Below are 26,847 nucleotides of genomic sequence, written 5' to 3' on the forward strand. Positions count from 1 at the left end.
TTTAAATAGAAAAACAGCTGGAAGAAAATGGTAGAAGCAATTCTACCTCTCCTTACCCTCCTCTGGCCTTGCTTTGCTAAACTCTCAACCTTCCATTATTACACTTTACTAAAATAACAATTACAACATTAACAGAGGGAGCCTCTTTCAACATACAAGGTGCCGTTTGTCTTATATAAATCACACATTTAGGATTAGAGACATCAGAGAGAATGGCTTTTTTGTGGCTCAATGCGTCCCACTGTCTCTCCTCCAATTAAACGGAGCCTTAATTATTTAATGATTTGAAATATTTACAGAAGACAGAATTGTTATAACAATTGGTTAATTGTCTTGAGACTAGGAACAGTGATGCTCTGTTTCTGTACCTGCCATCAGAGATTCGGGATTTATCATCATGCTAATCACATCAGGTTTTTATCTGCCAAGCTTTTTTTTTACACACAGAATCTAGCAGAGATACTCAGTGATATTCTGTAAAGAACTTGGGCAGAAGAGGAGTGAGACTTGGCAGAGAGGTTAAGGACAGACTGGTTTTGGCTCCACATTAAACTACAGATAAGATGCCACTTTAGAAGGTTCCCTTTTCTCAAGCAAGAAAACAAGCAAGGAAGCAAGCAGTACAAAACCAGCAGAACAAGAAAAAGGTTGCCTCATGGAAATAGCCTTTGGGGTAGAACCAGGAAATGTTGGCACTCTACAGCAAGGGTCTTCAAACTTGGCAAGTTTAAGACTTGTGGATTTCAACTCCCAGAATTCCTGAGCTAACATGACCGGAAGAGGAATTCTGGGAGTTGAAGTCCTCAAGTCTTAAACTTTATGGATTTAAAGCTGTCAAGTTTGAAGGCCCCTGCTCTACAGAACTGACTTGGAGGGAGGTGAGATACTGTAAGTATTATTTAAAGTATCTCTTTGGCAACAAAATGTTCTCGGGTTCCAGATTTGGACCATCTATTTTTGCTGATCTTTTGATTAATTCCACTCTGTCGCTAAACAGAGTCAAAGCTCTATCCTAGACAGGAAGGGCTCTCAAAGGCTTGCTGTTTAGGCTGGAACTTTCTTTGATGCAACAATGGAAGCTTCGATCTGCTGCTCTCCTTTTTAGCTCTGGCGTCCTCCTTAGTTGCTCTTTAGACACAGCTATAACAGTAGCATAGCATTCAGAAGTTGCATATTCCCCAAAGATAGGCTGATACAATGCATTCCTTTTACCTACCCACCCCAGCAGTCTATTAAATTCTTGGCAACAGCAAATACAGAACCAACTTAAATGCTTTATCCAAGGCTTTCCTTCAATATGGCACCAGCAGATTCATAAATTCTGCTTCCCTGTGAAGCTGCTATGTAATCGGTAACTTCTTGGCTCCTCCGTATCCACTTAAATCAACAATCTTTGCTATTTTCCTCATGCAACCTTTAAGTAAAGCATCTATAGCTAGTTCATACATTGCGCTGGGCAAACTAACCTCATCAAGACTTAAATGAAATATGTAAACTCAGCCATGAGAGATTATAAGCAATGACCCATGGCTTTGTAAGATGTAGAACCAGACCGACTGTGGCTTATTCAGCAATCTAAGCTAATAACCTTGTTTATTTGCCCAATGTTTGAATGCTATCATGAACTGCACACCTAGACAGGTTGAATAGTAATTTCTACTCTTTAGGACTTCATAGAATCAGGATGTAAACTGACTGGAGTTATAAAAGAACCTTCATAGGACTCAGTACTGGTCATGAAGCTCTATGGCATGTGCTATTAATATCAGTTTTTCTCAATGGTCCCACAGTAGTGCTTTTACCTTGAGTCCAACATAAATGAAACATCTTGAAATTGTCATTAGGTACAACAGTGTAAAATGCTTCCGTTTTAAACACGCAACATCAAGGAGTAGCGCCTGGACCTGAACAAGTCAGCATATTTTTTTGTATGAACACAACTGGTTTTGGCAAGTGCTAAAAGGGATATAGCCTCTTTTGGCCTCAGCCAGCCTCTAGCATAGCCATTTATCTCCCAGTCTCTTGTCTTTCCAGGAACACTGTGATTCCTGAGTTCCTTTCATAACCGTTACTTGCCACATATCCTAGTCTTTTATTCCACTTTTTCTCCAGGTCATGAAAAGAGCAGAACTCCACTAATACGTCAAGGTGACTCAGTGTTTAGCATTGCAGGCAAACTCTGTTGACTGCCAGCAGTTCGATCCTGACCAGGTCAAGGTTGACTCAGCCTTCCATTCTTCTGAGGATGGTTAAAATGAGGACCCAGATTGTTGGGGGCAATATGCTGACTCTATAAATCTAAGTGATATTGCTATTGCTATAAGGGAGGGGGGGTCATTTTTGTCCTATGCTGCTGTAACAATATTTTGAAAGGTTCACAAAATAATGTCAAACTGAACATATGGTTTTTGTTTTTTTTTAGTTTTCCTTATATTTGTCCGTTTCAATCATTATCCCACATACTAGAAAGAGAAGCTGTTGTTCAACAGTTAATTTCAGTTCGCTTGTGATCCTGGACCTAATTAGTTGCGCAACCATGCCAAGGACTCATTCCCTTCTCTCTGTGATTATTTCTTTCTTGGTATATTATATTTGCATGTGTTTATTTTACATTATATTAATATCATCCTAATTTTTAATTTGTAGCTGGGTGTGGAGTTCCTAGGCTCAAACAAAAAACACAAACCTTCTAAGTTCTCCAGAATGTCCATAAGAACAACTTGTACATAAAAAGGTAACATTTTGCTTTATGTCTGAAAAACTCCAGAGCTCACACAACTTTTTGTCATGCTTTAATACTAAAAGAGCTATCATTCAGCTATGGCTTTTACTTTTCTCTCCATGAACCAAGTTGATTATGATTGACTTCTACAGGATTCATAAGGTGCTTCAGTTATACAAGGAGTAAGAACATCCGAAGTGCCTGTTATTTAACTGTCTCCTTTCATCTTCCCATGTTTGTAGAAAGTTAATAGAATAACAGAGTTGGAAGGGACCTTGGAGGTCGTGTAATTCCATTCCCTCAGGCAGGAAACCCTATACTGTTTCAGACAAATGGTTGTCCAATCTCTTTTTTAAAAACTTCCAGTTTTAAAGCACCCACAAGGTGCTCTGGAGTCAAGTTGTTCCGCAGATTGATTGTTCTATCAGGAAATTTCTCCTCGATTCTAGGTTGGTTCTCTCCTTGATTAGCTTCCATCCATTGCTTCTTGTCCTGTCTCCAGGTTGACTCCCTCTTCTTTGTGGCATCCCATTAGATATTGGAACACTGCTATCATGTCACCCCTAATCCTTCTTTTCCTTAAACTAATCATAACCAATCCCAGCAAATGTTCTTTATGTGTTTTAGCCTTCAGTCCCTTAGTCATCTTTGTTGCTCTTCTCTATACTCAACTCTGTATTAGATAATGCATGTAAATTATGAGTGGTAATGACCTTAGCATCAGGTTACAAGCAGAAAGGTAGAAAATTAAGATAATAAAGAAGCTATCTATGGATTCCTTCTTGTTCTTTTTTCCCCTTGCAGTCTAGGTATCATTTCCCTCCCCAAAGTCATCAATATAGCACTCTGTGAGCTGCCCACAACAGAAGTAATACTAATCTGAAGTGATGCCTGGTAACTGCAACATATAATTTCAGACTGAAGGCACCAATTTGCTAGTCAGTTTGTAGTGACATTGCTGTATTACTGTAACAGACTTTCTGCACAATTATCTTCATAGATTAGTATGCTATTCATTCTGTCTGCGGGGAAAGGAGAGGAATATGATCAATTTGCTATTTCCATAATAAAGACGGTGTTCTCCCCTAAATCTTTTGAAACACGACTTCCAGTATTAAATAAAATAAAATACATTTTCTGCAGAAAATGATGAGATTTGTGAAACTTTGTTAAGAAAACAAAAGATTACGTTCATTTTCATAATCCAAATTAAAGAAAACACGAGAGAATGAGAGGGGGGCAGGAAGGAGGAGGAGGAGGAGGAGGAAGAGGTAGTAGTAGAAGTAGAAGTAGTAGTAGTAGTAGTAGTAGTAGTAGTAGTAGTAGTTTGGCAAGGTTAAAAAAAGAAAGATTTCACATTTTCCAAGAAGTATTTTTAGCTGATCATAAAAAATTGGTACAATATGTTAAGCTGAAATTTTACTTTATTGTTGTTTTATAAAGATTTATCTTGAGTCCCACTGTGCCAAAGAAGCCCTCCATCATGCAACTGAATGACTACAGACCAGTTGCTCTAACATCTGTAGTTATGAAAATCTTTGAAAGGCTTGTGCTGTCCCACCTGAAAACCATCACGGATTCACTGTTCGATCCCATGCAGTTTGCATACCAAGCAAATAGATCGACAGATGATGCTGTTAATATGGCTCTGCATTACATCCTACAACACCTTGAATCTCCAAATACCTATGCAAGGGTCCTCTTTGTAGACTTCAGTTCAGCATTCAATACCAAGAATTCAGACATTCTTCTAAGTAAATTAAACCAACTAGCAGTACCCGAACACACTTGTAAGTGGATCATAAGCTTCCTAACAGACAGGAAGCAGCAGGTGAAGCTAGGCAGAATCACATCTGATACCTGTACAATTAGCACAGCTCCCCCCAAGGCTGTGTGCTTTCTCCACTTCTCTTCTCCCTATATACCAATGACTGCATCTCAAATGATCCATCTGTTAAAATATTGAAGTTTGCTGATGGCACAACAGTGATTGGTCTCAACTGAGACAATGACGAATCCGCATACATGCAGGTTGTGCAACTTGCCTCGTGGTATAACTGGAACAATCTGGAACTGAACACACTCAAAACCGTAGAAATGGTGGTAGACTTTAGAAGAAACCCTCCCATACTATCACCCCTTACAATGTTAGACAACACAGTATCAACAATAGAGACCTTCAAATGTCTAGGTTCTACTATATCACATGATCTAAAATGGACACCTAATATCAAAAAGTCATCAAAAAAGCACAACAAAAAATGTTCTTTCTGCGCCAACTCAAAAAGCTCAAACTGCCCAAGGAGCTGCTGATACAGTTCTACAGAGGAATTATTGAGTTTATCATCTGCACCTCTATAACTATCTGGTTTGGTTCTGCAACCCAACAGGACAGACACAAACTTCAGAGGATAATTAGGACTGCAGAAAAAACAATTACTACCAACCTGCCTTCCTTTGAGGACCTGTATACTGCACAAGTCAAAAAGAGGGCTGTGAAAATATTTACATCCCGGACATAAACTGTTTCAACTCCTTCCCTCAAAACGATGCTATAGAGCACTGCACACCAGAACAACTAGACACAAGAACAGTTTTCCCCCCGAAAGCCATCACTCTGCTAAACAAATAATTCCCTCAACACTGTTCAACTATTACAAAGTCTGCACTACTATTACTGTTAATCTTCTCATCACTCCTTATCACCCATCCCCTCCCATTTGTGACTGTAACTTTGTCGCTTGTATCCTTACAATTTATATTGACTACTATGATTTGATTGCTTATTGTACCCTATGACTATCATTAAGTGTTGTACCTTATGATTCCTGATGAATGTATCTTTTCTTTTATGTATACTGAGAGTATTTGCACCAAGACAAATTCCTTGTGTGTCCAACCACACTTGGCCAATAAGGAATTCTATTCTATTCTATTAAAAGATAAGAAATTAAATAAAGAGTTTCAACTAGTCTAAAACATTTCCGGCAATATTATTTTTGAAACACAGAAACAGAATTTGACTTTTCCTACTCCTCGCCCCCATTTAGAACAACAAACTAAAATCAGTAGGAACCCCGCTGAATTCACTTATTGCATCAAGCATAGTTTATTGACTATGGACTGTTGAATTAAGAAAAAACTGGCTCAGATTCCATATCATGCTAAGTTCCAATAAGGGCATAAAGCTTGTTTTAGGCCAGAGGTCTGAATTACAAGTAGCATGCTACGTGTCTCAATTAAAAAAAAATACTGAGTGGAGCCCATTAAAAAATACATTTTATTTTACTTACATTTAATTTTAAATTAAAAATTAATTTGATTACTCTCCATACTAGTTTTTCCCTTCCGGGTCATTATAAATTCCATAATTTGTAAGTATCTAGGGGCCATATTCAAAGGTTTGGCACTGAGCAGTTGGAGTTCAAGTTTGCATCCTCAGGTTTAACTTTGGCTATGTTTCCATATCCTGCAGCTAAATCAAATCATTATTTATTTATTTAATTGGATTTAAAGGGTAACCAATTCCCAAAAATCTCTGAGTAGGCTACATTTTAAACCTAAGAAAATTCAGCTTTAATCTCCCCTTTATAGGTTCCATCCTGATTTTTTTTATCATAATCTGTGGACATCCAATAGCAACAACAAATACATACAAGTTTGCACTTTATACTTTTAGTCATTTAGGACTTGGAAGTTATAAAATGAGAAAGCAAATGGTCAAAAATACAGTAGAAAGAACAGGTCAGTAGATAAAAGAAGTGTTCTAATCATTACAGGTTTTTTTCATATTCATATAGAAAAAATAAAAACATACAAGACACAAAGTTGTTTTGCAGAACTCCAATTACCTGTACAATCAATTGATAAATATTTGAGCTGAAAAAGTTTTCCAAATGTTTTGTTTCAAAAGATCACAATTTGCCAAAGAAACCAATTTGCTGATTAAAGAATGGAAAAGAAATTGGTGAATATCTAATTTTATCATACATACATCCCTGCATCAAAGAGAAAAAACAAAACCTTTTCTTCCCAACAAAAAGAAAACATTTTCTTAGCATATACCATATATCTCCTTTTACATAATCCTAGAGTAACTTCAATGTTAAAATCCTGTTGAATTAGACGAATGTTTTAAAGTTAATCATTCCTGTATTTACCGAAATCTTCTAATTGCAGAAGATCTTTATCAAAGCACCATCAGATCTGGGATAGAAATTCCAAAGAGCCACTAGATGGCAGCAAAGAGGATTCACCCTCTGAAAAGATGGGGATCTTTTCAGTTATTATGACCACCGTGAGGCACTAAGTGACCAGCGGAATCCTATTTGGGACTTGACAGGCAGAGATAGCCAGACTTTTATTCTGTGCTGGGGTTCAAACATTCAATGGTTGTAACTGTGAAAAACAGTCATAATTCACTATTGTCAGTGCCATTGCAACTTTGAACCGTCACTAAATGAACTGTTGTAAGTCGAGGACTACTTGTATATTTAAAGGAGATAATAGTGAAATGTCCTTCATATATACTCAATTCACTTTTTTAAAAATCCTAATAAACACTAAAAGAATATTATAATTTTTAATAAATAATAATAAATACTCTCAATGAATTAATAATTAATAATTATAAATTAATATTAATGATTGATATTATTTAATTGATATTGATAATCATTAATTAATTGTAATAAATAATAAAAATAAAAGAAGAATTCCCATCTTTTGAAGATTGGGTCAAATCATTGAACCTAAAAAATAAGGCAAAGTAATTGATCATGTGGCAGCAAAAGTCCATTCCTAGGGTCAGAGTATGGAAAGAAAAACCCGGAAATAGAAGGAAACAGATGTTGAAGAGAAGGAAATTCAGAGAGAGGGAGAGTAAAACTAGCTGGATATATGACCATCAGAGAATCCTAAACACACTGATGCATATAACAAACCTCAGCAAGGCCCAATTTCTAACAGGCAGTGGATGTTCACTTGTTTTTTCTATAGCCAATCCTTGAGCAGATAATGCTATAACTTAGCTATAAAGTAGTTTCAAATGAAATTATTTATTATTATTTATAGCCAGCTTTGCTTTGCTGGGGAATTCTGGGAGTTGAAGTCTGCCAGACTTAAAGTTGCCAATGTTGGAGACCCCTGATTTATAGGGTCCATGGCAATGCAGTTCCAACTTAATCAGGTTAAATTACATACAAATATGTAACTTGATGGTTGGAGTCCAAGTCTTTTTTTTCGAAGGGGAAGAGTGAGTGTGTGATTTTGGGAGGGGTAGGGAACAACCAAAAGGTATAATGTTTGGAACAATGTGGAACTGAGGTTGGGATCTGTATTTTCAAGGGTTTTCGGGGGTGGTGGTGGTTAGGTGGGAATGGGTTTATGATATAGGTTGCCTTTAAAATTATATGTTGTGTCATCACTTTTTACTCCGGAACTTACAAAAAGGGGTTAGAGACGACATGGAATTTTATTTTAGATCAATCAGATATTACCAATGGTTCCTACTGCATTCAGCTAGTAGTGCATGAATCAATAAATAGAAAACGTGCTAATTCAATCCAGCAGTATGGTCAGCTGCAGAAAGTAGGGTACACCAAGAAATGCAAAGCCAAACAAAGTTTCTCTTCACTTCACTGAAGGTACTGCTTTACATAACCATTACATACAAATGAGTTTCCATGCTTTCGGCAACTGGTATTTCAGCTTTCACTTTGCACAATTATTGACAAATAAATGGACTCTTGATTCCCATTAATGCTACCCTAATTTATGTACATACCTGGAGGAAAAATTCCATTCTGACTATATACTTATAACCCTATATTCATACAATCTGGAACATTTTTTAAGCTACAGGGACATTAAATTGTTGCCTAATTCCATTAGTGATAGCTTCTAGGGATTTAGTATTTCTTAATAAATTAGACAAGCATTCGCATTGGTATTCAGACTTTGCAAATAGAGTGTGCATAATTAAGAGTGGGGAAAGGGGGATTAGGTGATAGAATATACTTTCTTTCCTTACCCATTTTGTATCCTGTCATTTACCTCTGTAACACACAGGCCTGCTTCATGATTTATTATGTGGCTTGTTTGGTTTTGATTTAACATGTAATTTGAAGTTAGATAGTTATGGTTTGGTAAAATATACCAACTTTCTTCCTTCTTCTCTTTAAGAAGCACACTGGTTTATGATTATTCTTTTATGGTATATAATAGGGTTTCTTGTTTACAAAGGATGGGGTTTTGGCAAAGTTATTGTTATTGGTTTGATTTTTCTTCCTTGTTCTTGTTTTAATACCAACCATCTGTACTCTGCAAATCTCCCACTACTGCAGTTCAGGTGATGTGGTCTATATAGCAATCACATAATAAAATATAAATAAGGGCACTGCTTAAAGAGGCAACAACCATTTTCCTACATTTCTAACCCTTACAAATAGCTTTGTAAGGGAAAAAAAGCTGCTGCAACAGGTTGAGGTTTTGCCAGTCTAGGAAAATGTCATTTCAGAATAACTGATGTTTAGAGACTCAACTGTCTACATTCTCTTGACCAAAGACTTCTGTAGATCCTTAAGGAATACAGTGATTGATAGTATTTGGAGAAACTAGAGAGACCTATTCTTAAGTGTAAAATAATAATGTTCAGATTGAGCATTTATCTTCTAAAGATTTCCAGCCTTTCAAATTTAATTCTGGAATAAATTTACAGAAATATGAAATTGTACTGTATACCAGAAAACACAGACAATATTCAGTATTTACTTTCAATATATATCTATAAAACAATTTAACCTGATAGATCATTGTAATAATTATGATGCCTAAGTCACTAGTATGAAATCTCCTTTGCCTATAATATGAACCATTCTGTTTACTAGGAATATTTCAGTTTATAATTCTCTCTTTCAAAGCAAAATCTTCAAAAAACTTTGAATTCCCCTAAAATGACTGAAGCATTTATACATCATCAGAAAGTTTACAGTTTGGAGTAAAATAATCTTATGGCTAAAAAACAAAAACAGAATACTATTATAAAATATACCTTGAAATATCTCATTTCACACAGAGCTTTGAAAACTGAGAAAGTGTCAAAATTAAAATACTGTGCACAATTCTCAAAGATTCATTGATAGGACAGGGATCTTAAGCTATATACAAAAATATGTCTTTTTTGAACTTATAAAAATGCCATTAAACAATGGAGAATACAGGATTTGGCTGGAATGTATTTTATAAACTCTATTCATGACTCAATATCCTCTGTAATAAAGTTTCATTTTCTTGAATGCTTAACTAAATTTACATATGCCCTTTATTTTGTAGACTTTAAGTGGGTATGCAGAGTAGCACTGAAAAGAGCAAAAACTATGGCAGGTGTGCAGCTATGTAAGTAAAAGGGAAGGGAAATATAGAAATATCTGTCAATCAAAACCCATCTTTGAGACTTTACCCTTCATCTTGACAGGCAGAGTATACTTCCACTTTTTTCATCTGATGAGAGGAACTACAGAAATTTGACAATCTTCACCCTTAAAATGGAAATCTTCCCAGTGATTCAAGCAAATATTAAATGTTGCTTTATAAACAGTGATCTTTCTTTTTTTAAAAAATAGAGATTGGCTCTTTCCTTCCCTAGGAAAGAATTAGTGATTATGTTTTATTTTCTATAAAACCCCTTTGCATGCAACACAGGTTCTAAAGTGCAGAGCACATATAAAGAAATCAAAGTACTTCGGTGTTTTTGTTTTTGGAAAGGCAAATTATATCTATTTGCTGCACTTGCTTCTGTTGTGTGCCTTTGTACTCACAATAGTGTCTTTCACCTTTGCAACTCTTCTTCCAACTTCTGTTGACACCTCAGTCTCTCCTGATACATTCAGCCTTTTCAGCAGCATATTGATTCAAGAAATTGTAGCTTCTGTAGTTCTGGGTGTAAAGTGCTTTGAGACTACATGGATGTCACTAAATACATGCAATGGTTCCTGGGTGGTTTCTTGGCAAGCTCCTCTCTGAAAGTATGACAATTGGTTTCTTTTAATAGTCAGAGAAAGCTGTTTTTGTTGCTGAACAGTTCACTGCATAATAACCTAAAATATAAAGTATCAGAATAGGGGGGAATGAACCACAAAAATCTTTGTTTTTCATTGTTGTCTAAAAACTCCATGGAAGGAAAAGAATTTACATGCTGGTGCATGTAACATGAAATCATGGCTTACCATTACGTGTGAATTTGGCCAATGTATCACTGATGTAGGGGTAGGGAAACAGCCTTGCAATATATTTTTGTTCTCAGATAGTAACAAGTTCAGTGAAGTAAGGGGGATATTTTCCTCTAATCACGGTCATGGATGAGGGTGTACAACTTTTAGGAATCAAGAGCTCCTGAGTTGTTGAATAGAATGCTATATGTCATACTTCAAAAACTGATGATTTGAGTTAGAAAAGATGGTGAGGCCAGAATAAAAAAAAAGTCTATGGAGGACTTCCGGTTTGGGTCTCTTCAGCGACAAACTAAAATCCGCAATTGTGCGTGGTTTTGATCTGTGCTCGCCGCTGGAGCGCCCTGATCCGTTGGATTTGGGGCTGAAGCCACCCCATAGAGGTGATGAAGAGGGGGGAGATTGCTAGCTGAGTGGAGGGGAGCCGCATCTCTCCTCCTTGGCTGGTCTAAACTCCCTTCCTCGAAGGCGGTTGCAGCGGTGGTCAGAAATGGCCACCTCAAAGAAGAACCCGACTAGATAAAATTGTGCAGGAGGAAGACAAAGAGGGAAGCAGGACAGACCGGGCTAAACAACAGAGAACATCTAAGCAAAGTACCCTGAATCTAAAAGTACATAGAGGGATACTTCTGAAAGAAGACCTTTAAGTGGCGAAGGAGAGAGAAAAGGAGGTTAAAAACCCTTTTTTAACTTTTATATTGATAATTACAAATGGTATGGAAAGAAATTTATATTAATCTATTTTGACACTAATAGGCAACCTTAAGCTGAAATCTAAGTGTCAAAAGGAGAATAAAGATTTTTTCTTGGTCATTTTAAAGCCCTAAAAAGAAGAAGAGTGGAGGCAAAAGGGTGGGACTTGGAATAATGGAAAAATAGAGTGCCACCTGGAAAAATAAAGAGGATTAACAGTGAAACTTTGAAAAGACTCCCAAGGATACATTGTAACTGAAATCTTATTAAAAGATACAGTAACTCACGGAAAGAAAAAGTAAAGGAAAGAAACAAGAAGGAACAGTCTGGGATCATTTGGTGATTTTTTTAAAAAGTTTTTGGCATTGGTTTTTTCTTTCTTTTTCTATTTTTACTTAAAGTCAATCGGGTGGTTGTTCAAAAGTGTTTAAAATGCCATCACTCCTGGAAAAATTGAAGATAAGTCTTAAAAAACAGAAAGAAGATGCAGAAAGGGGAGGAAGATCCTTTGGCTTTGTATTTGAATTTTTTGAAATGGAAATCCTGAACTATGAAAAGCAAAAGGAAAAGCTTCAAGAGCAAGAAGAAGAAGAAGAAGAAGAAAGACAAAGACAAAGAAGAAGCCATTTTCAATGATCAAATAATGCAAAGTGTGGCAATAAGGGGAAAAAGGGGGAAAGGAGTTAAAAGTTTGAGATCAAAGGCAACAGCCAAAAAGAAAAATAGTCTGAAAAAGAAGTATAACAGCAAAGAGAAGCAGAAAAGAAAACTACAGAAGGGAAAATTAGAGAGAGAAGGGTATAAAAAAAAGGGATGAGAAAAAGGGGGGAAAGATAGAAAGGGAAAGAACTTATGAGGGACAAAAACAAGAAATAAAGAAAAAGGGGAAATGTACTAGGATTAAAGGTATTTGCTCAGCTAGAAAACACAGAGACAATGGTTAAATTAAGTTAAAAGTGAGGATTCTGCAAAGGTACAAAAGATACTGTTGTGACAGTAGAAAACTGTAATGAGTTAGAAATGAAATAAGTAAATAATCTATGAGATAAAACTGTATTGTTATGTAATGCTATGTTTATTTATAATTAATGCAATAATAAAAAAGAGAGGGAGACATTGCAATTGTTTCTAAAGATTGATAAAATATTGAAAAGAAATGTGAAAGATTTATAAGGAAATTTATACCAGTTATTAGAATGAATTTGAATAATTATTTTGCTTATTAATAGTAAATAATTTATAAGATAAAACTGTATGACTATCCAATGGTATACTTATTAACAGTTAAGTAATAACGAAGAAGGGAGGGAAACATTTCAATTGTTCTCAAAGATTGATAGATATTGAAAAGAAACATGAAAGATTTACAAGGTTCATACCAGTACTATATATATATAGTGTTTCAGCTTTGTTCAGGTATTTTCTCACGATTGTGCTTTTGATGGCAGCGGCAGACTCATTCTGCCATCATCAGGCTTCTATATTGTGTTGCTGTGAGTCAGACTTTCACAGCCGTCGTGTGACTCACAGACACACAACTATAAGCCTGATGATGGCAGATGGAAAATACAACTTTAAAAGCACAACAAAGCTGACCAACAAACCTGAATACATGTAAGTACCTGCGAAAACTTAAGAAAACAAAAAACATAATATATATATATATATATATATATATATAGATATAGATATAGATATAGATATAGATATAGATATATATATAGATATGATATAGATATAGATATAGATATAGATATAGATAGATAGATAGATAGATAGATAGATAGATAGATAGATAGATCTTTGTTATTCGGTTTTCCCGCATAGAATTGGAAGTATCTAGGCAACATTTCGATGAAGTCTCATTCATCATCTTCAGGCTTGTGTCTTCAGCCTTGTGCTTCTCAGAGTAATGTGAGCTTGCAGCTGCTTCTTCCTTTAACTGCTAGTGGGGTGTGACTTGCACCGCCTGCCCCACCACATACATCGGACAAACTAACAGAAGAATAAGTGCATGCATTGAAGAACACAAGAACTCAATCAAAAAGAAGAACCGACCTCTTCCCTGGTCCAACACCTCAAAGCCACAGGACATGAGATTGACTTTAAAAATACCAGAACTATCGCCAAAACTGAACACTTCAACAACAGAATAATCAGAGAAGCAATAGAGATAGAAAAACGCCCACACAACATGAATAAACGAGATGATACCTCCCGCCTACCAGCCATTTGGAAACCCACCCTCATGAACAAACGAGTACCTAACATGAAGAATGACACCAGACCCACACCCACGAGGGCCACACAAGATGCTACCACCACACTTCCATGTAGAAAGCAGACTCACACCCACACAGAAGATGAGACACGACCACGGACCAGAAGCCGTACTGCAGCTGCATCACTACCCGCTTCAAACCCCTCCGACCCACACATGTAGCGAACTGATGCCCAGCATGAAGATGTGGCACGACCATGAACGCGGAAGCCAAACAGCAGGATCACAGCTCACCAGCTCAAATCCCCCAGCAAAATAGACTAACCTGAGCACAACCAAGCCCCCACCTGAACAGAACACACCCCAGACAATCAGAACACAGCCAAGCCCCCACCCAATCAAGTCACACCCCACTAGCAGTTAAAAGGAAGAAGCAGCTGCAAGCTCACATTACTCTGAGAAGCACAAGGCTGAAGACACAAGCCTGAAGATGATGAATGAGACTTCATCGAAATGTCACCTAGATACTTCCAATTCTACGCGGGAGAAAATCCGAATAACCAAAGATCCACATACAAATACCCCAAAACCTCAGAAAACAAATATATATATCTATATCTATCTATCTATCTATATCTATATCTATATCTATATCTATATCTATATCTATATCTATATCTATACACACACACACACACACACACACACACACACACACACACACACATATATATATATATATATATATATATATATATATATATATATATTCTTAATATATGTTTTTCTTTCATATATATATATATATATATGTTATTCAGCTTTGTTTGGGTATTTTCCCACGTCATTGTAGTTGTGCTTTTAAAGTTGTAGCAACGTTTCAGCAGAATCTCATCTGCCATCATCAGGCTTCTGTATTGTATTCGTCAATATATATATTGTTTTTGCTATTTTTTTAGAATTTTTCTTTTTACATTTTCAAGGGGATGATGAATGATGAGATCTACATGATATAAAATAGATATTAGAAATTTGAATGTTATAAATTTAGAATCCACAAATTTGATGTTTAATGAGATATCATATGATAATAACAATAAGATTTAAAGGTGTTGCACTTCGATTGGCAATCATCGGGGGAATTTTGCTTCTTAAGAATGTTGGAAGAGAACATATAAAATTGTAAACAAGACAGACGAAAGTATAAGTACAATGAATAAAAGATATAGAGATTTAGGTAAAAGAAATACAATTGAATAAGAAGAAAATAAGATAACCATAAAAGAAAATTAAGAGAAGTAAAGGGATAAATAGTGAGAAGTTGGAAAAAGAGTAATAAGATATGAAGTTGAATACATAAGATGAATATGCATATGAAATTGTGTCTGTATGGAAATGTGATAACCTGGAACCATGCTGTACTCAAATAAGATGTTTTATTTGTTTTGTTAAAACTCAATAAAATTTTATTAAAAAAAAAAGTCTATGGAGATTCTCATTTATCCAGGTCATGGCTGTCCCAAAGGTGCTTTTTCAAGAGGCAACGGGACTTTCTTTGTTTTTCCTTGAAGACGTTTCACTTCTTCAGACGTTTCTTCAGTTCTTCTTGGATGACAAAGATAGTCCAGTTGCCTTCTGAAAAAGCAGCTTTGGGACAATAAAAGAAATAGTTATTTCCTTTGCTTTTACATTTAATTACAATCAAATCCTGTTTTAATGTTTTGCTCCCAAATACTGCATATAGTATGGCCCTTTATCCAAATCAAATAGTAAACAACTACATATGTGGATATGATGGACTAAATTGTAGGGATAATGTAGAAATTTGATTTGCATTTCCTTTTAGTTCTATCTTTTTGTAACGCATGGTCTTAGTATTGTTCTGTATTTTATACATTATATCCTTATATAGATTAATGGATGATCAATAAAGTAAAGCATTTGGTAATTTTTCATCCTTTTATGACATTAGAAATGGCTTGCAATAGTGGCAACAAGGGTAAAGGTTTGTTCTCCGAGCTTGTGGGTTGGTTTCTGAATATTTCATTACCAGGCTGGGTAGCATCTTCAGTAGAGTTTAGTGCCAGTATTCTTCTGTTTATAACAGTTTCAGGTGTAGGTGTGTCAAGTGAGGGTCTTGTGATGGGTCAGGTGTGAGTCATCAGTGAGAGTCTTGGGACAGGTTTTGTGATAGATTACATAGGTCAGAGTCCTTGGGAGGTGAACTGGCTGTGGAGGTGGACTTGCATGGGTTGGTTGAGGGTCGGTGCTATCTCTAGTTGGTTGTGCAGTTGATTTGGATTATGAGGGGTTTGTAGGCTGATTGTAGGTCAAGATGTCTGTTGATGGAATTGCTTGTGAAGTGTCAGGCTTTGATGAACTCATGAGCATGGCGGGTGAGGTACATGGCCTCGATGATTTTTGTGTTGTACCAATCAAACTGGTGCTGTTTGTAAACAAGACAGACGAAAGTATAAGTACAATGAATAAAAGATATAGAGATTTAGGTAAAAGAAATACAATTGAATAAGAAGAAAATAAGATAACCATAAAAGAAAATTAAGAGAAGTAAAGGGATAAATAGTGAGAAGTTGGAAAAAGAGTAATAAGATATGAAGTTGAATACATAAGATGAATATGCATATGAAATTGTGTCTGTATGGAAATGTGATAACCTGGAACCATGCTGTACTCAAATAAGATGCTTTATTTGTTTTGTTAAAACTCAATAAAATTTTATTAAAAAAAAGAGATTCTCATTCATCCAGGTCATGGCTGTCCCAAAGGTGCTTTTTCAAGAGGCAACGGGACTTTCTTTGTTTTTCCTTGAAGACGTTTCACTTCTTCAGACGTTTCTTCAGTTCTTCTTGGATGACAAAGATAGTCCAGTTGCCTTCTGAAAAAGCAGCTTTGGGACAATAAAAGAAATAGTTATTTCCTTTGCCTTTACATTTAATTACAATCAAATCCCGTTTTAATGTTTTGCTCCCAAATACTGCATATAGTATGGCCCTTTATCCAAATCAAATAGTAAACAACTACATATGTGGATATGATGGACTAAATTGTAGGGATAATGTAGAAATTTGATTTGCATTTCCTTTTAGTTCTATCTTTTTGTAACGCATGGTCTTAGTATTGTTCTGTATTTTATACATTATATCCTTATATAGATTAATGGATGATCAATAAAGTAAAGCATTTGGTAATTTTTCATCCTTTTATGACATTAGAAATGGCTTGCAATAGTGGTGACAAGGGTAAAGGTTTGTTCTCCGAGCTTGTGGGTTGGTTTCTGAATATTTCATTACCAGGCTGGGTAGCATCTTCAGTAGAGTTTAGTGCCAGTATTCTTCTGTTTATAACAGTTTCAGGTGTAGGTGTGTCAAGTGAGGGTCTTGTGATGGGTCAGGTGTGAGTCATCAGTGAGAGTCTTGGGACAGGTTTTGTGATAGATTACATAGGTCAGAGTCCTTGGGAGGTGAACTGGCTGTGGAGGTGGACTTGCATGGGTTGGTTGAGGGTCGGTGCTATCTCTAGTTGGTTGTGCAGTTGATTTGGATTATGAGGGGTTTGTAGGCTGATTGTAGGTCAAGATGTCTGTTGATGGAATTGCTTGTGAAGTGTCAGGCTTTGATGAACTCATGAGCATGGCGGGTGAGGTACATGGCCGATGATTTTTGTGTTGTACCAATCAAACTGGTGCTGTTTGATGTTGGTGTGGATTGAGATTAAGGATTTGGTATCATGGTATTTGATTGCCACTTCGTGGATCCTGGTTTTTAACTGTTGTGACGTTTGTCCCATGTAGAATTGGTTGCAATGGTTACAGTTGATTTTGTAGATTACATTGTTTCTTTCATCCTTCTGTATCTTGTCTTTAGTTCTGGATAATTCCTGGCGGAGTATGGCTGTGGGTTTGTGTGGGCTATTACTATTCCTGGGGTTTGGAGGATTCTGGCTGTCATTTCCGACACAAAAGGTATAAATAAGCAAGTAAATAAATAAAACTATTGGGAAAAACTGAAAATGCAGGGGGAGATTATGTATTTCAACTCACTGGCGGAGGGTATACTGATGCAAAAGACTCCCAAGTTTAATATTTGGAATCCATTAAAAGAACTGAGAAGGCTTTTTGTCTGAAAGTATGGAGAACTGCTCCTAGCCAGTTGATAGAGCAAACGGATCAATCGAACAGTGTTTATCCATTTGCAGCAGAATGCATGCACTTGAGAAATAGACAGACACATCTGGCCTGTGAAAATATTATAAAGCATCTTCTCCATTCACAGAGATAGATTGCACTGATCCTCCATCTGGAATTGATCTGGCTGTATTGCTTTGTTCACAATAAAGATCACCGATGGGGCATGGATTTGCCCTGATCAAGATGGCTTGATTTTGACTGAAATATACATTTTATTATCATGTGGGGCAAATGTAACCCACATTTAAGCCACAGTGGCACAGTGGTTAGTGTGCAGCACTACAGGCTACTTCTGCTGACTACTGGCTGCCTACAATTTGGCAGATCGAATCTCACCAGGCTCAGCCTTCCATCCTTCCAAGGTGGGTAATATGAGGACCCAGATTGTTGAGGGCAAGATGCTGATTCTGTAAACTACTTAGAGAGGACTGTAAAGCACTATATAGCGGTATACAAGTCTAAGTGCTATTGCTATTTTAAACCAGAATGGCAGTCAGGATGCCTACTTACATGTTTTGAATAGAAGTCATCCACCTCTTGCAGCAGCTTCTCCTGGCATTGAGGGTTGGTAGCCAGCAGGTACGTGCCAAAGGAAAGTGTGCTGTTGCTGGTTTCATAGCCAGCAATTAGGAACAAAGAGGCTTGTCCAGCTATCTCATCATCATTCAACCACACCTGCTGCTTTTTGGGCAGAGCTTCGGGAAAATCATCTTGATTGACTCTGTCTGACTGCTTCATGACAGTGTCAGTGGTTGGGATGCGCGCATCAAGCATCAGCTGCAGAAAGTCTCTGCGTCTCTGTAAAGCATATTGTAAAAGAAATTAAAAATCAAGGAGTCTCATAGTACTTCTTCCAACTAAGAAAATATTTAAAACTATACATATATGGAATTGATGAAGTGAGTTGCAGTTCATGGATGCTTAACTGTTTTTCATAAAATGTGATAAGTTAGAAAAGTTGACTACTTTGCTCCTGATATTTTGACATAAGACCTCTCTGCCCTGCAGTGTAATAGAAGTTACTATTTGAACAGCAAGTTACTAGCTGGTAGATGGACATACATTTGCAGGTAGTCTTCGACTTACAACAGTTCATTTAGTGACCATTCGAACTTACACCACCACTGAAAAAAGGGACTTATGACCATTTGTTCACACTTATGACCACTGAAGCATCCCCATGGTCACATGATCAAAATTCAGCTGCTTGGCAACTGATTCACATTTATGACGGTTTCCTGAGAGGATCATTTTTTGCGGCCTTCTAACAATGGGGAAGCCAGATTCACTTAACTGTGTTACTAACCCAGCAACTACAGTGATTCATGCAACTGTGGCAAGAAAGGCCTTAAAATGAAGCAAAATTCAGTTAATAACTGCCTTGCTTAGCAACCGAAATTTCGGGCTCTGTTGTGATTTAAGTCAAGGACTTCTTGTATTTTGACTGCTTCCACGTCTTTTCTACAGAAGACAGCAAACCTTCTTTTCTTCATTGCTACCGTAAGTAATTACACCCACATTCTCCAGTCTCTCTATTTTTTTAAAGCATAGGTGAGTAACCCACAGCTCATATGTCACATTTCTTCCCCAGGATTGAATCAGTGATTTGGTGGCAAACTTACTGTTTTCAATGCTGCAAAGTTTTGTGTTATGTTTTATTGTTGTTGCTTGGCTAACATTTAAACCTAAAACAGGTTGGGAAATCACAAGAGCCACATATTGGGGTGTGTGTGTGTGTGTGAATTAGCCTCCCCCCCCCAAATTTGATTCCTGATGACTTCACTACACTGAGGTGACAAACTTGGTGAGCTGAATATGTAACAACGAGGAAAATGTAAATACATTTCTTGGGTGGGGAAGTTGCCTAACTCTTCAAATAAAGTTCAGAAGTTCTTCTTCCCAGCTAAACTAAATATAGTCTGAAGAAGACCACATTTTTTCTTTCAATTATTTTTTTTAAATCAGTTCAGCAGCTTGAATTTGGGATCATATTCTAAATCTTTATGGGTGTCCTTAACACTGAAGTGGGAAAACTCCATGCCCAGTTATCAGGGGTGGGATTCAAATTTTTTAACAACCGGTTCTGTGGGTGTGGCTTAGTTGGTGGGCATGGCTTGGTGGTCATGTGATTGGCTGGGCGTGGTCAACTCAACATCACTCACATTGAGGCATGCATCTCCTCACCTGGCCTCACATGACTGTGGGGATGCTGCAACAGTTGTAAGTGTGAAAAATGGTCATAAGTCACTTTTTTCAGTGCCATTGTAACTTTGAATGGTCACTCCACACAAGCAAAGTACCAGCAAAGGAGGGGAAAAAAATCCAGAGAAGTTCCTGAGACAGGAAGTCTAGTCCTGCCAAGAATGTAATAAGAGTTAATGGAGAGGCAGTTTCTGTAAGCAACACCAGAATGTTTCCTTCCTGCCTTCCTTACAGGATTAGGCCAGTAATTTCTTCTAACAACCAGTTCTCCAAACTGCTTAGAATGTTAACAACCGGTTTTAGCAAATAGGTGCGAACCTGTAGAATCCCACCCCTGCCAGTTATTCTCCATAATGTATCAAGGCTACAGCTGCAAATTACACTAACATAGGATTTCTTTTAATGTTGGTTTGTTGGACAAAACCAAAGCCACCAATGACTTATATAGGCAAAGTACTTGCTGGCTTTTTTCCCTTCTACTTTTTAGCTTCTGTTAATAGACTGATTAGCCATTTGGGGCAGGGTATATATAATCTCTCCCAAGATTACTCACACATGTTATGCTATGTCAAAAAATCGAAACAAAGCAAAAACATCAACATTGTGATTTATCACAAAACATAGATCGAGCAACACTCCGCAAGTAGCCTCTGTTAAACTTAGATTGCATCTAGAACTAACACAAAGCCTTTTTTTTTTTCTTGGCTATATGCTCCTTTGAATCCAATATTGAAAATGAGTATCTTAGATACATGTTGCCTTTTTCAATTAGCAAGGTATATCTCCTCCCTTAAACAAAGGCTTTTAAAAGAATCCTTTCTAATAATATTAAACTGGTGCTGCTGACTCAGCGATGCATATGACATTCTCTTGTTTTCAGCTCCCTTCCCTAGAATCTGCCTACATGGTTTTTTTTTTCTGTTTAGCAATCACTTTTTATGACTTTATGAGTGAGTGACCTGACCCACTAGCCTTCAGTCCTCCATAATTTTATTTGTTTGTTAGATTCATATCCTGCCTTTCCTCCAAGAACTCAAGTCAATTTACATTTCCACATTCCTTACGTTCAGCTGGACTGAGAGAAATATATCCCAGTGAGTTTCTATAGCTAACTACTGACTCAAACTGGGTTTCCAGAGCCTACTATTAAAATTTATACATCAGGGATCAAAATATTCAGTGATGCGCAGTATTTCAGGGACAGTCTACAGAATTTTTGCATGACAAAATGTTATGAGAAAAATTGCAATATTATAATATTCTCATATCATGTATTATAATATAATATAATAATTTTTAATTTTGCTTTATTCCCCCCCCTGCTATTGCCAGTACTGTAATGTTTCTCCTTATTGGCCAAGTTGACTTAAACAAACTTTAAAATGTTTGTCAAACTTTTTAACATTGTCCAATCTCATAAAGACCCTAGGATGACTATATTAAAAACAAGAAACAATATTACAGAGAAAAACATGATGGCCATAAATAAGATTTAAAAAATATCCATGTTTGTGTGTATGGGGGTGCGTGTGTGCGTATGCATGCCTTCTGTATTGACTCCTGGTGACTGCCTGGACTAGTCCCTGACGTTTTCTTGACAAGATTGTTCAAAAATGGCCTCCTTACTAGGGCTAAGAGAGAATGACTGGCCTAAGGCCACCCATTTGTAGCTAAGGTAGGACTAGAATTCACACTTTCTAACCTGGTACTTTAACTATTACACCAATATACAGGTTTCTGTAAATGCTTGCAAGGATCTAAATAGCTCATATGCACTCCTGAATGGAGCGTGTATGTGTGTGCATGAGTTGATCAAGAGGCACAAGTCCAAAAAGTACTTAAAAGTGTCCAACTTAATTTGTGATTCCTTAGATCAGGGGTGTCCAACCTTGGCAACTTTAAGACTTGTGGACTTCAACTCCCAGAGGAATTCTGGGAGTTGAAGTCCACAAGTCTTAAAGTTGCCAAGGTTGGACACCCCTGCCTTAGATTGTGCCTACTGTTTCAGATTCTGACGAATAATCTGTCTTATTAGCAATGCTACGATCTCACATTTTCACCACCAGTTGCAGCTCAACTCACCATTCAGCTCTTGCCCTATACATGGAATATTTGATAAATAAAGTTGCTTGAAAAAGCAACTTTCCACAGAAATCTACCTGATGACAATTTATTAAATCTGACATTTAGTCCAATGTGCCATGCATTGGTAAGTACATTATGGCATTAAGTTGTTTTCAGTTCTTGAAACTCTTGTGTAATTTGACAGGAGAAAAAAAAACAGATGCAAAATAAGTGCAAAGCTACAATTACTTCAGATGCTCGTGCAAGCTGAAACAAGGTTGATTATGCATTGTTATAACAGTTAAAAAGAGCAAAATAAATATTCCAAATTACATTCCTGATATGATAGGAAATAGAGGGAGGGCAAGAGGCAGGAGGAAAGGGCAAATGAGATAAGAGGGTGAAGGAATAATTCGTTACACAGGTCAAAGGACTTTATCAGATTATTGTCATAGGAATGGTGAGAAACAAAGGAGCAGAAATATTTAACATACTGCACTTTGACTCTGCAGCTGGTTAAGTGGCATGACTCAGCTAGAAGGAAAGGGCCTTCATAAAGTTCCTTGGGCAGGAGAAGGGATGGGTGTTCAATAAAACCAATTCTGGGCATTCTGTCTAAATTCTAAGGAAATAATTGGCGTAGCCATTTCCAAGTCCTGCACCCCATTTCCCTTATAAAATGCATTGTCTCTTAACATCCTATATGGATAGATAGTCCATAACAATTGAGATAGCAATGTTATAGGAATGTAATTTGGTGTTGGCTGCATACACTGGAAAAACAATGGAAAAACAATATCAAAGCATTAAATTGTAGTCAATGATGGCAATAAAGGATATTGACTGATACTACAGCAATATATTTCTGCAATTGTTATTGGGGGGTGGGGGGGGGGGGGAAAGACACGATATTCCACCTGGCAGTATTTCAAAATTTCCATCAGAATGCACAAGACAACTATATTTGCTGCTATATGCCAATGACACAAATTGTTTATAAAATAAGTTATGAACAAGTCTCACCCTTATGTAAATGTTCCTTTTTTCCACATGTTTTAAGCAAAAACCCAGAATCTCCATGGGGCCACATTTTGCTTGATATGGGAGGCAAAGACTGCTGCATTCAGTTCAAAGTCACAATATTAAATATACTCTGAATAATACTGCAAGTTCCTGGCATGTCCCCATCCAGATTTCATCATTTCTTAATTTCAGCAAAATAGCAAACTATGTCTAATTAAAGCCTTTGAAATTATGCCCAGGAAAGAGGGAGGGAAGGAATCATGTTGGAAAGAACACTAAGAGTTCTAATATTTAATTTGTTTTTCTGTTGCTTTGTTCATTCATTCATTCAAATTTTTCAGCCATTCAATTTCATTGGACATCTCTAGCAAGTCTGATTTGATCCCCAGGAAAATATATCCAATTCTAGTCAACAGCTTGCCAGAGTTAAAGATAGCAAGGCAGGAAGAGGAAAAGCTGGAAACTGAGATGTCAGTTATACAAATATTATGCAAGTGACCATAGGAGATAAGGCTGAGAATAGGTCAGCTACCAGAGATGTAAGGACAGCAGAATGAAATTTAGGATTTAATTCTGCATTAAGTAAACATATGACAGGACTCTAAAGTCGTTAGAATGTGTTCTTTGTCTCTTTTAGGCTGTTGTGACTGTAATAAAGGGGTTTTATATAGTATTGTATATTCAGTGTAATAAAGGGGTTTTATATAGTATATTCAGATTGATTCTAGACTTTCAGTGAGCGTATCCACTTGTTTTGGTAGAAGGTCTATAAAACATTTTTCCTCTTCTACATTGTCAATGAGCCCACTGAACCAGCATTTATATACCTTTATGGGTATTCATGGGTAGTATATGATATGGATGTAGGGATTTTGACAGATACAGAGGGAAGGAATACTTAATGGGAATGGGGCATAATGATCTTACTCCCTGCACTTGCTTTAAAGTGGTATTTCTCAACCTTAACAATGTTGAGATATCTGGATGTCAACCCCCAGAATTCCCCAGACAGTATCCTTGCTGGGAAATTCTGAGAGTTGACATCCAGACATCTCAGCTTTGCCAAAGTTGAGAAATACTGCTTTAAAGAAAAACAGAAATACTAAAAACAATGGGATTGTTTTTTGAAGAAAAAAATTTAAAAGTCACATGCACTGCACTAATTTTAATTTCTTTATTTGCATTACTTTGTCACTAAATATTAATTTGGTTCCCATCTTCATGGAACATAAAACTGCTCTACTGACTGAGATGCATCTTGGTCTAAGATTCAGTTTCTCAGAGTGGGCAAACAGGTGCCCCTGAAGTGCTTGCAAGTGGAATAAATACAGGTAGTCATCAAGTTACAAACCTAATGAGACTGCCCATTAGGGCTGCATGTCACAATGGCCATTTAGCAAAACATTCTTGCTTAAATGATCTTCTGATGCATCTGTTAAACAGAAATGTACTTTATTAAACAAAGCACAGGGTGCTTCAGAGTTGTGGGAAACCCTTGGAAGTCTAGCACAGGCCCAGAGCCACCTCTGCAGACTTCATTAAGGCAGCAAAATTAAGCAGTTTATCCCATGGCCGCCATTTTGATGCACCCCCAAGTGGGCAGAACAAAATGGTAGCTCTTCCCAGGTTGCTGCCATGTGGTCCAGGGACAAATTGCTCAATTTTGCTGCTTTAATGAAGTCTCACAGTACTGCAGAAAGCTTCTGAAAGCTTTTGCAGCAACGTGAAAACCTTATTAAGGTAGAAAAATGAACCAGTTCGTCTCTAGACCACGCAGTGGTGACCCAGATGTGGATGCTATTTTGTGCAGGTGAGATGAAATGGCAACCACTTTTGAACTACGGCTATGCAGACCAGGGATGTGTGGCTTGTCTGCCTTTCCCAAGATGAAGGGGAAGATCTTGAAAGATCTGGAAATCTTCAAAAAGGCAGGTATGATGAATGACAGGTATATGAGGAAGAGGCACAAGCACAGTGGGGGCCTAGTGGGATGGGAGGTGGGGTCTCCATAGCATCACTATGGTCAGTTCTAAGAGCAAATGACTACAGCAGCTTTGCAGCTGCTGTAACTTTGAAATGGCACCAAACACTTAAGGAAGATCTTAAGATTATTTCTGTCTCTTGAGATGATGCCTCAAATGCTGTGAATGATCAAAACTGCTGGAAAACACTCACTGCCCAATGAACCTAATGATGATGTCATAACTTAGAACGGCCATTAAGTGATCGGTTGTAATTCAAAGATTATCTATAAACCAGGGGTGTCAAACTCGCAGCCCACGGGTTGGATGCATCACAACCTGATCCCGCACCCACCTGGTTTAGCGAAGGAGAAAAAAGTCCCAATACGTCACGTGACACTGCCATGATGACGTGAGTTTGACACCCCTGCTATAGACATATGTTCCTCTCCAATTGTTGTTCCTTTGCAACCAACATTTGGAGGAACACTGAGTCTTCAAGACTAGAAGCTATTGATGGATCTATCCCCTATGGCTAGAATTATCATAGAATTATGCCCAATGTTCAAGATGTAAACATATCATAGATTTAATGAGCATTAAAAGGATCTGTCCTTCTAACATTTTAATTTTAACTCTGTCTTAATTATTTCTAGTATGAAGATTGCCTTTGTAGCTGCTGTAAACTGAGCTTTCCATTGTGCTCCCAATCGTTTTCCTGGGTAGAGATAATTCAGACCCTATTAATGTGTCTGTAAAGTTACTGATTCTTATCCTAATGGGCATTAGTTTATCTTTACTTAAATTGTGTTTATTTGCATTTCAGTTAACCATCCACTTAAAGAAATACCTCCAGAGATCTTCATTTTATAACCTATAGGCCTTACTAACTCACTGCTTGTCCCTAATCCAAGATCATTTGCAAGCAAGTTAAAAGCACCGATGCCAAGACAGATATTTGATGGGATCTTCTTCCTTCCTTCCATTGAGAAAACTGTTTGTTTACTGCTATTCTTTGTTTTCTGTTAGCCACTTGTTAACAATTTGCAAAAGAGATGGCTTTTTTATCCCATGAGCACTACTCAGGAGACTTTGATGAAGAATGTTAAAGGTTTTTTTTGAAAAACTAAACATATCAGTCTTATCTACATCCACATGTGTGGTAGAGTCCTTGGTGCTGAGTTTGTTTACTTGCAGATGTTTCATTATCCAACTAGGTAATAACATCACAAGCAAACAGGCAAGCTCAGGGAACACCAAGGACTCCACAATTCAACCCTGAGCTACAGATAACTTCCAAAAGGTCAGTGGGACACATTTTCTTTTCCATGCTGATTTTCCTACAGCAAAGTGGATAGCTAGTTACTGTATACACACATATATTTTCAATTACTGTTTCTGCCAGCTTGACTGGAACTATAAACCTATTGATCTATAATTTCCTGCAACATCCTTGAATCTCTTTTTTTAAAAATTAGTGACACACTGGCTACCTTCCTGTTCTCTGGCACAGAGCCTAATTTGAG

At 37.1% G+C, this 26,847-nt stretch overlaps 1 protein-coding gene across 2 annotated transcripts in view; it reads right to left on the reverse strand.

Annotated features, from left to right (window-relative positions):
- TBXAS1 (thromboxane A synthase 1) overlaps window positions 1-26,847 on the reverse strand; it is a 238,679-nt gene that overhangs the window by 41,296 nt on the left and 170,536 nt on the right. For both annotated transcript variants that reach the window (XM_087968482.1, XM_026695041.2), the window contains exon 10: window positions 18,582-18,869. In XM_087968482.1, the coding sequence (XP_087824608.1) occupies window positions 18,582-18,869 (288 nt within the window). The remainder of the gene's footprint in view (window positions 1-18,581; window positions 18,870-26,847) is intronic.

The sequence above is a fragment of the Notechis scutatus genome, chromosome 6 (assembly GCF_049901735.1).
Source record: "Notechis scutatus isolate UNSWTSFEM ecotype Mainland chromosome 6, rNotScu1.2, whole genome shotgun sequence".
Classification (NCBI taxonomy): domain Eukaryota; kingdom Metazoa; phylum Chordata; class Lepidosauria; order Squamata; family Elapidae; genus Notechis; species Notechis scutatus.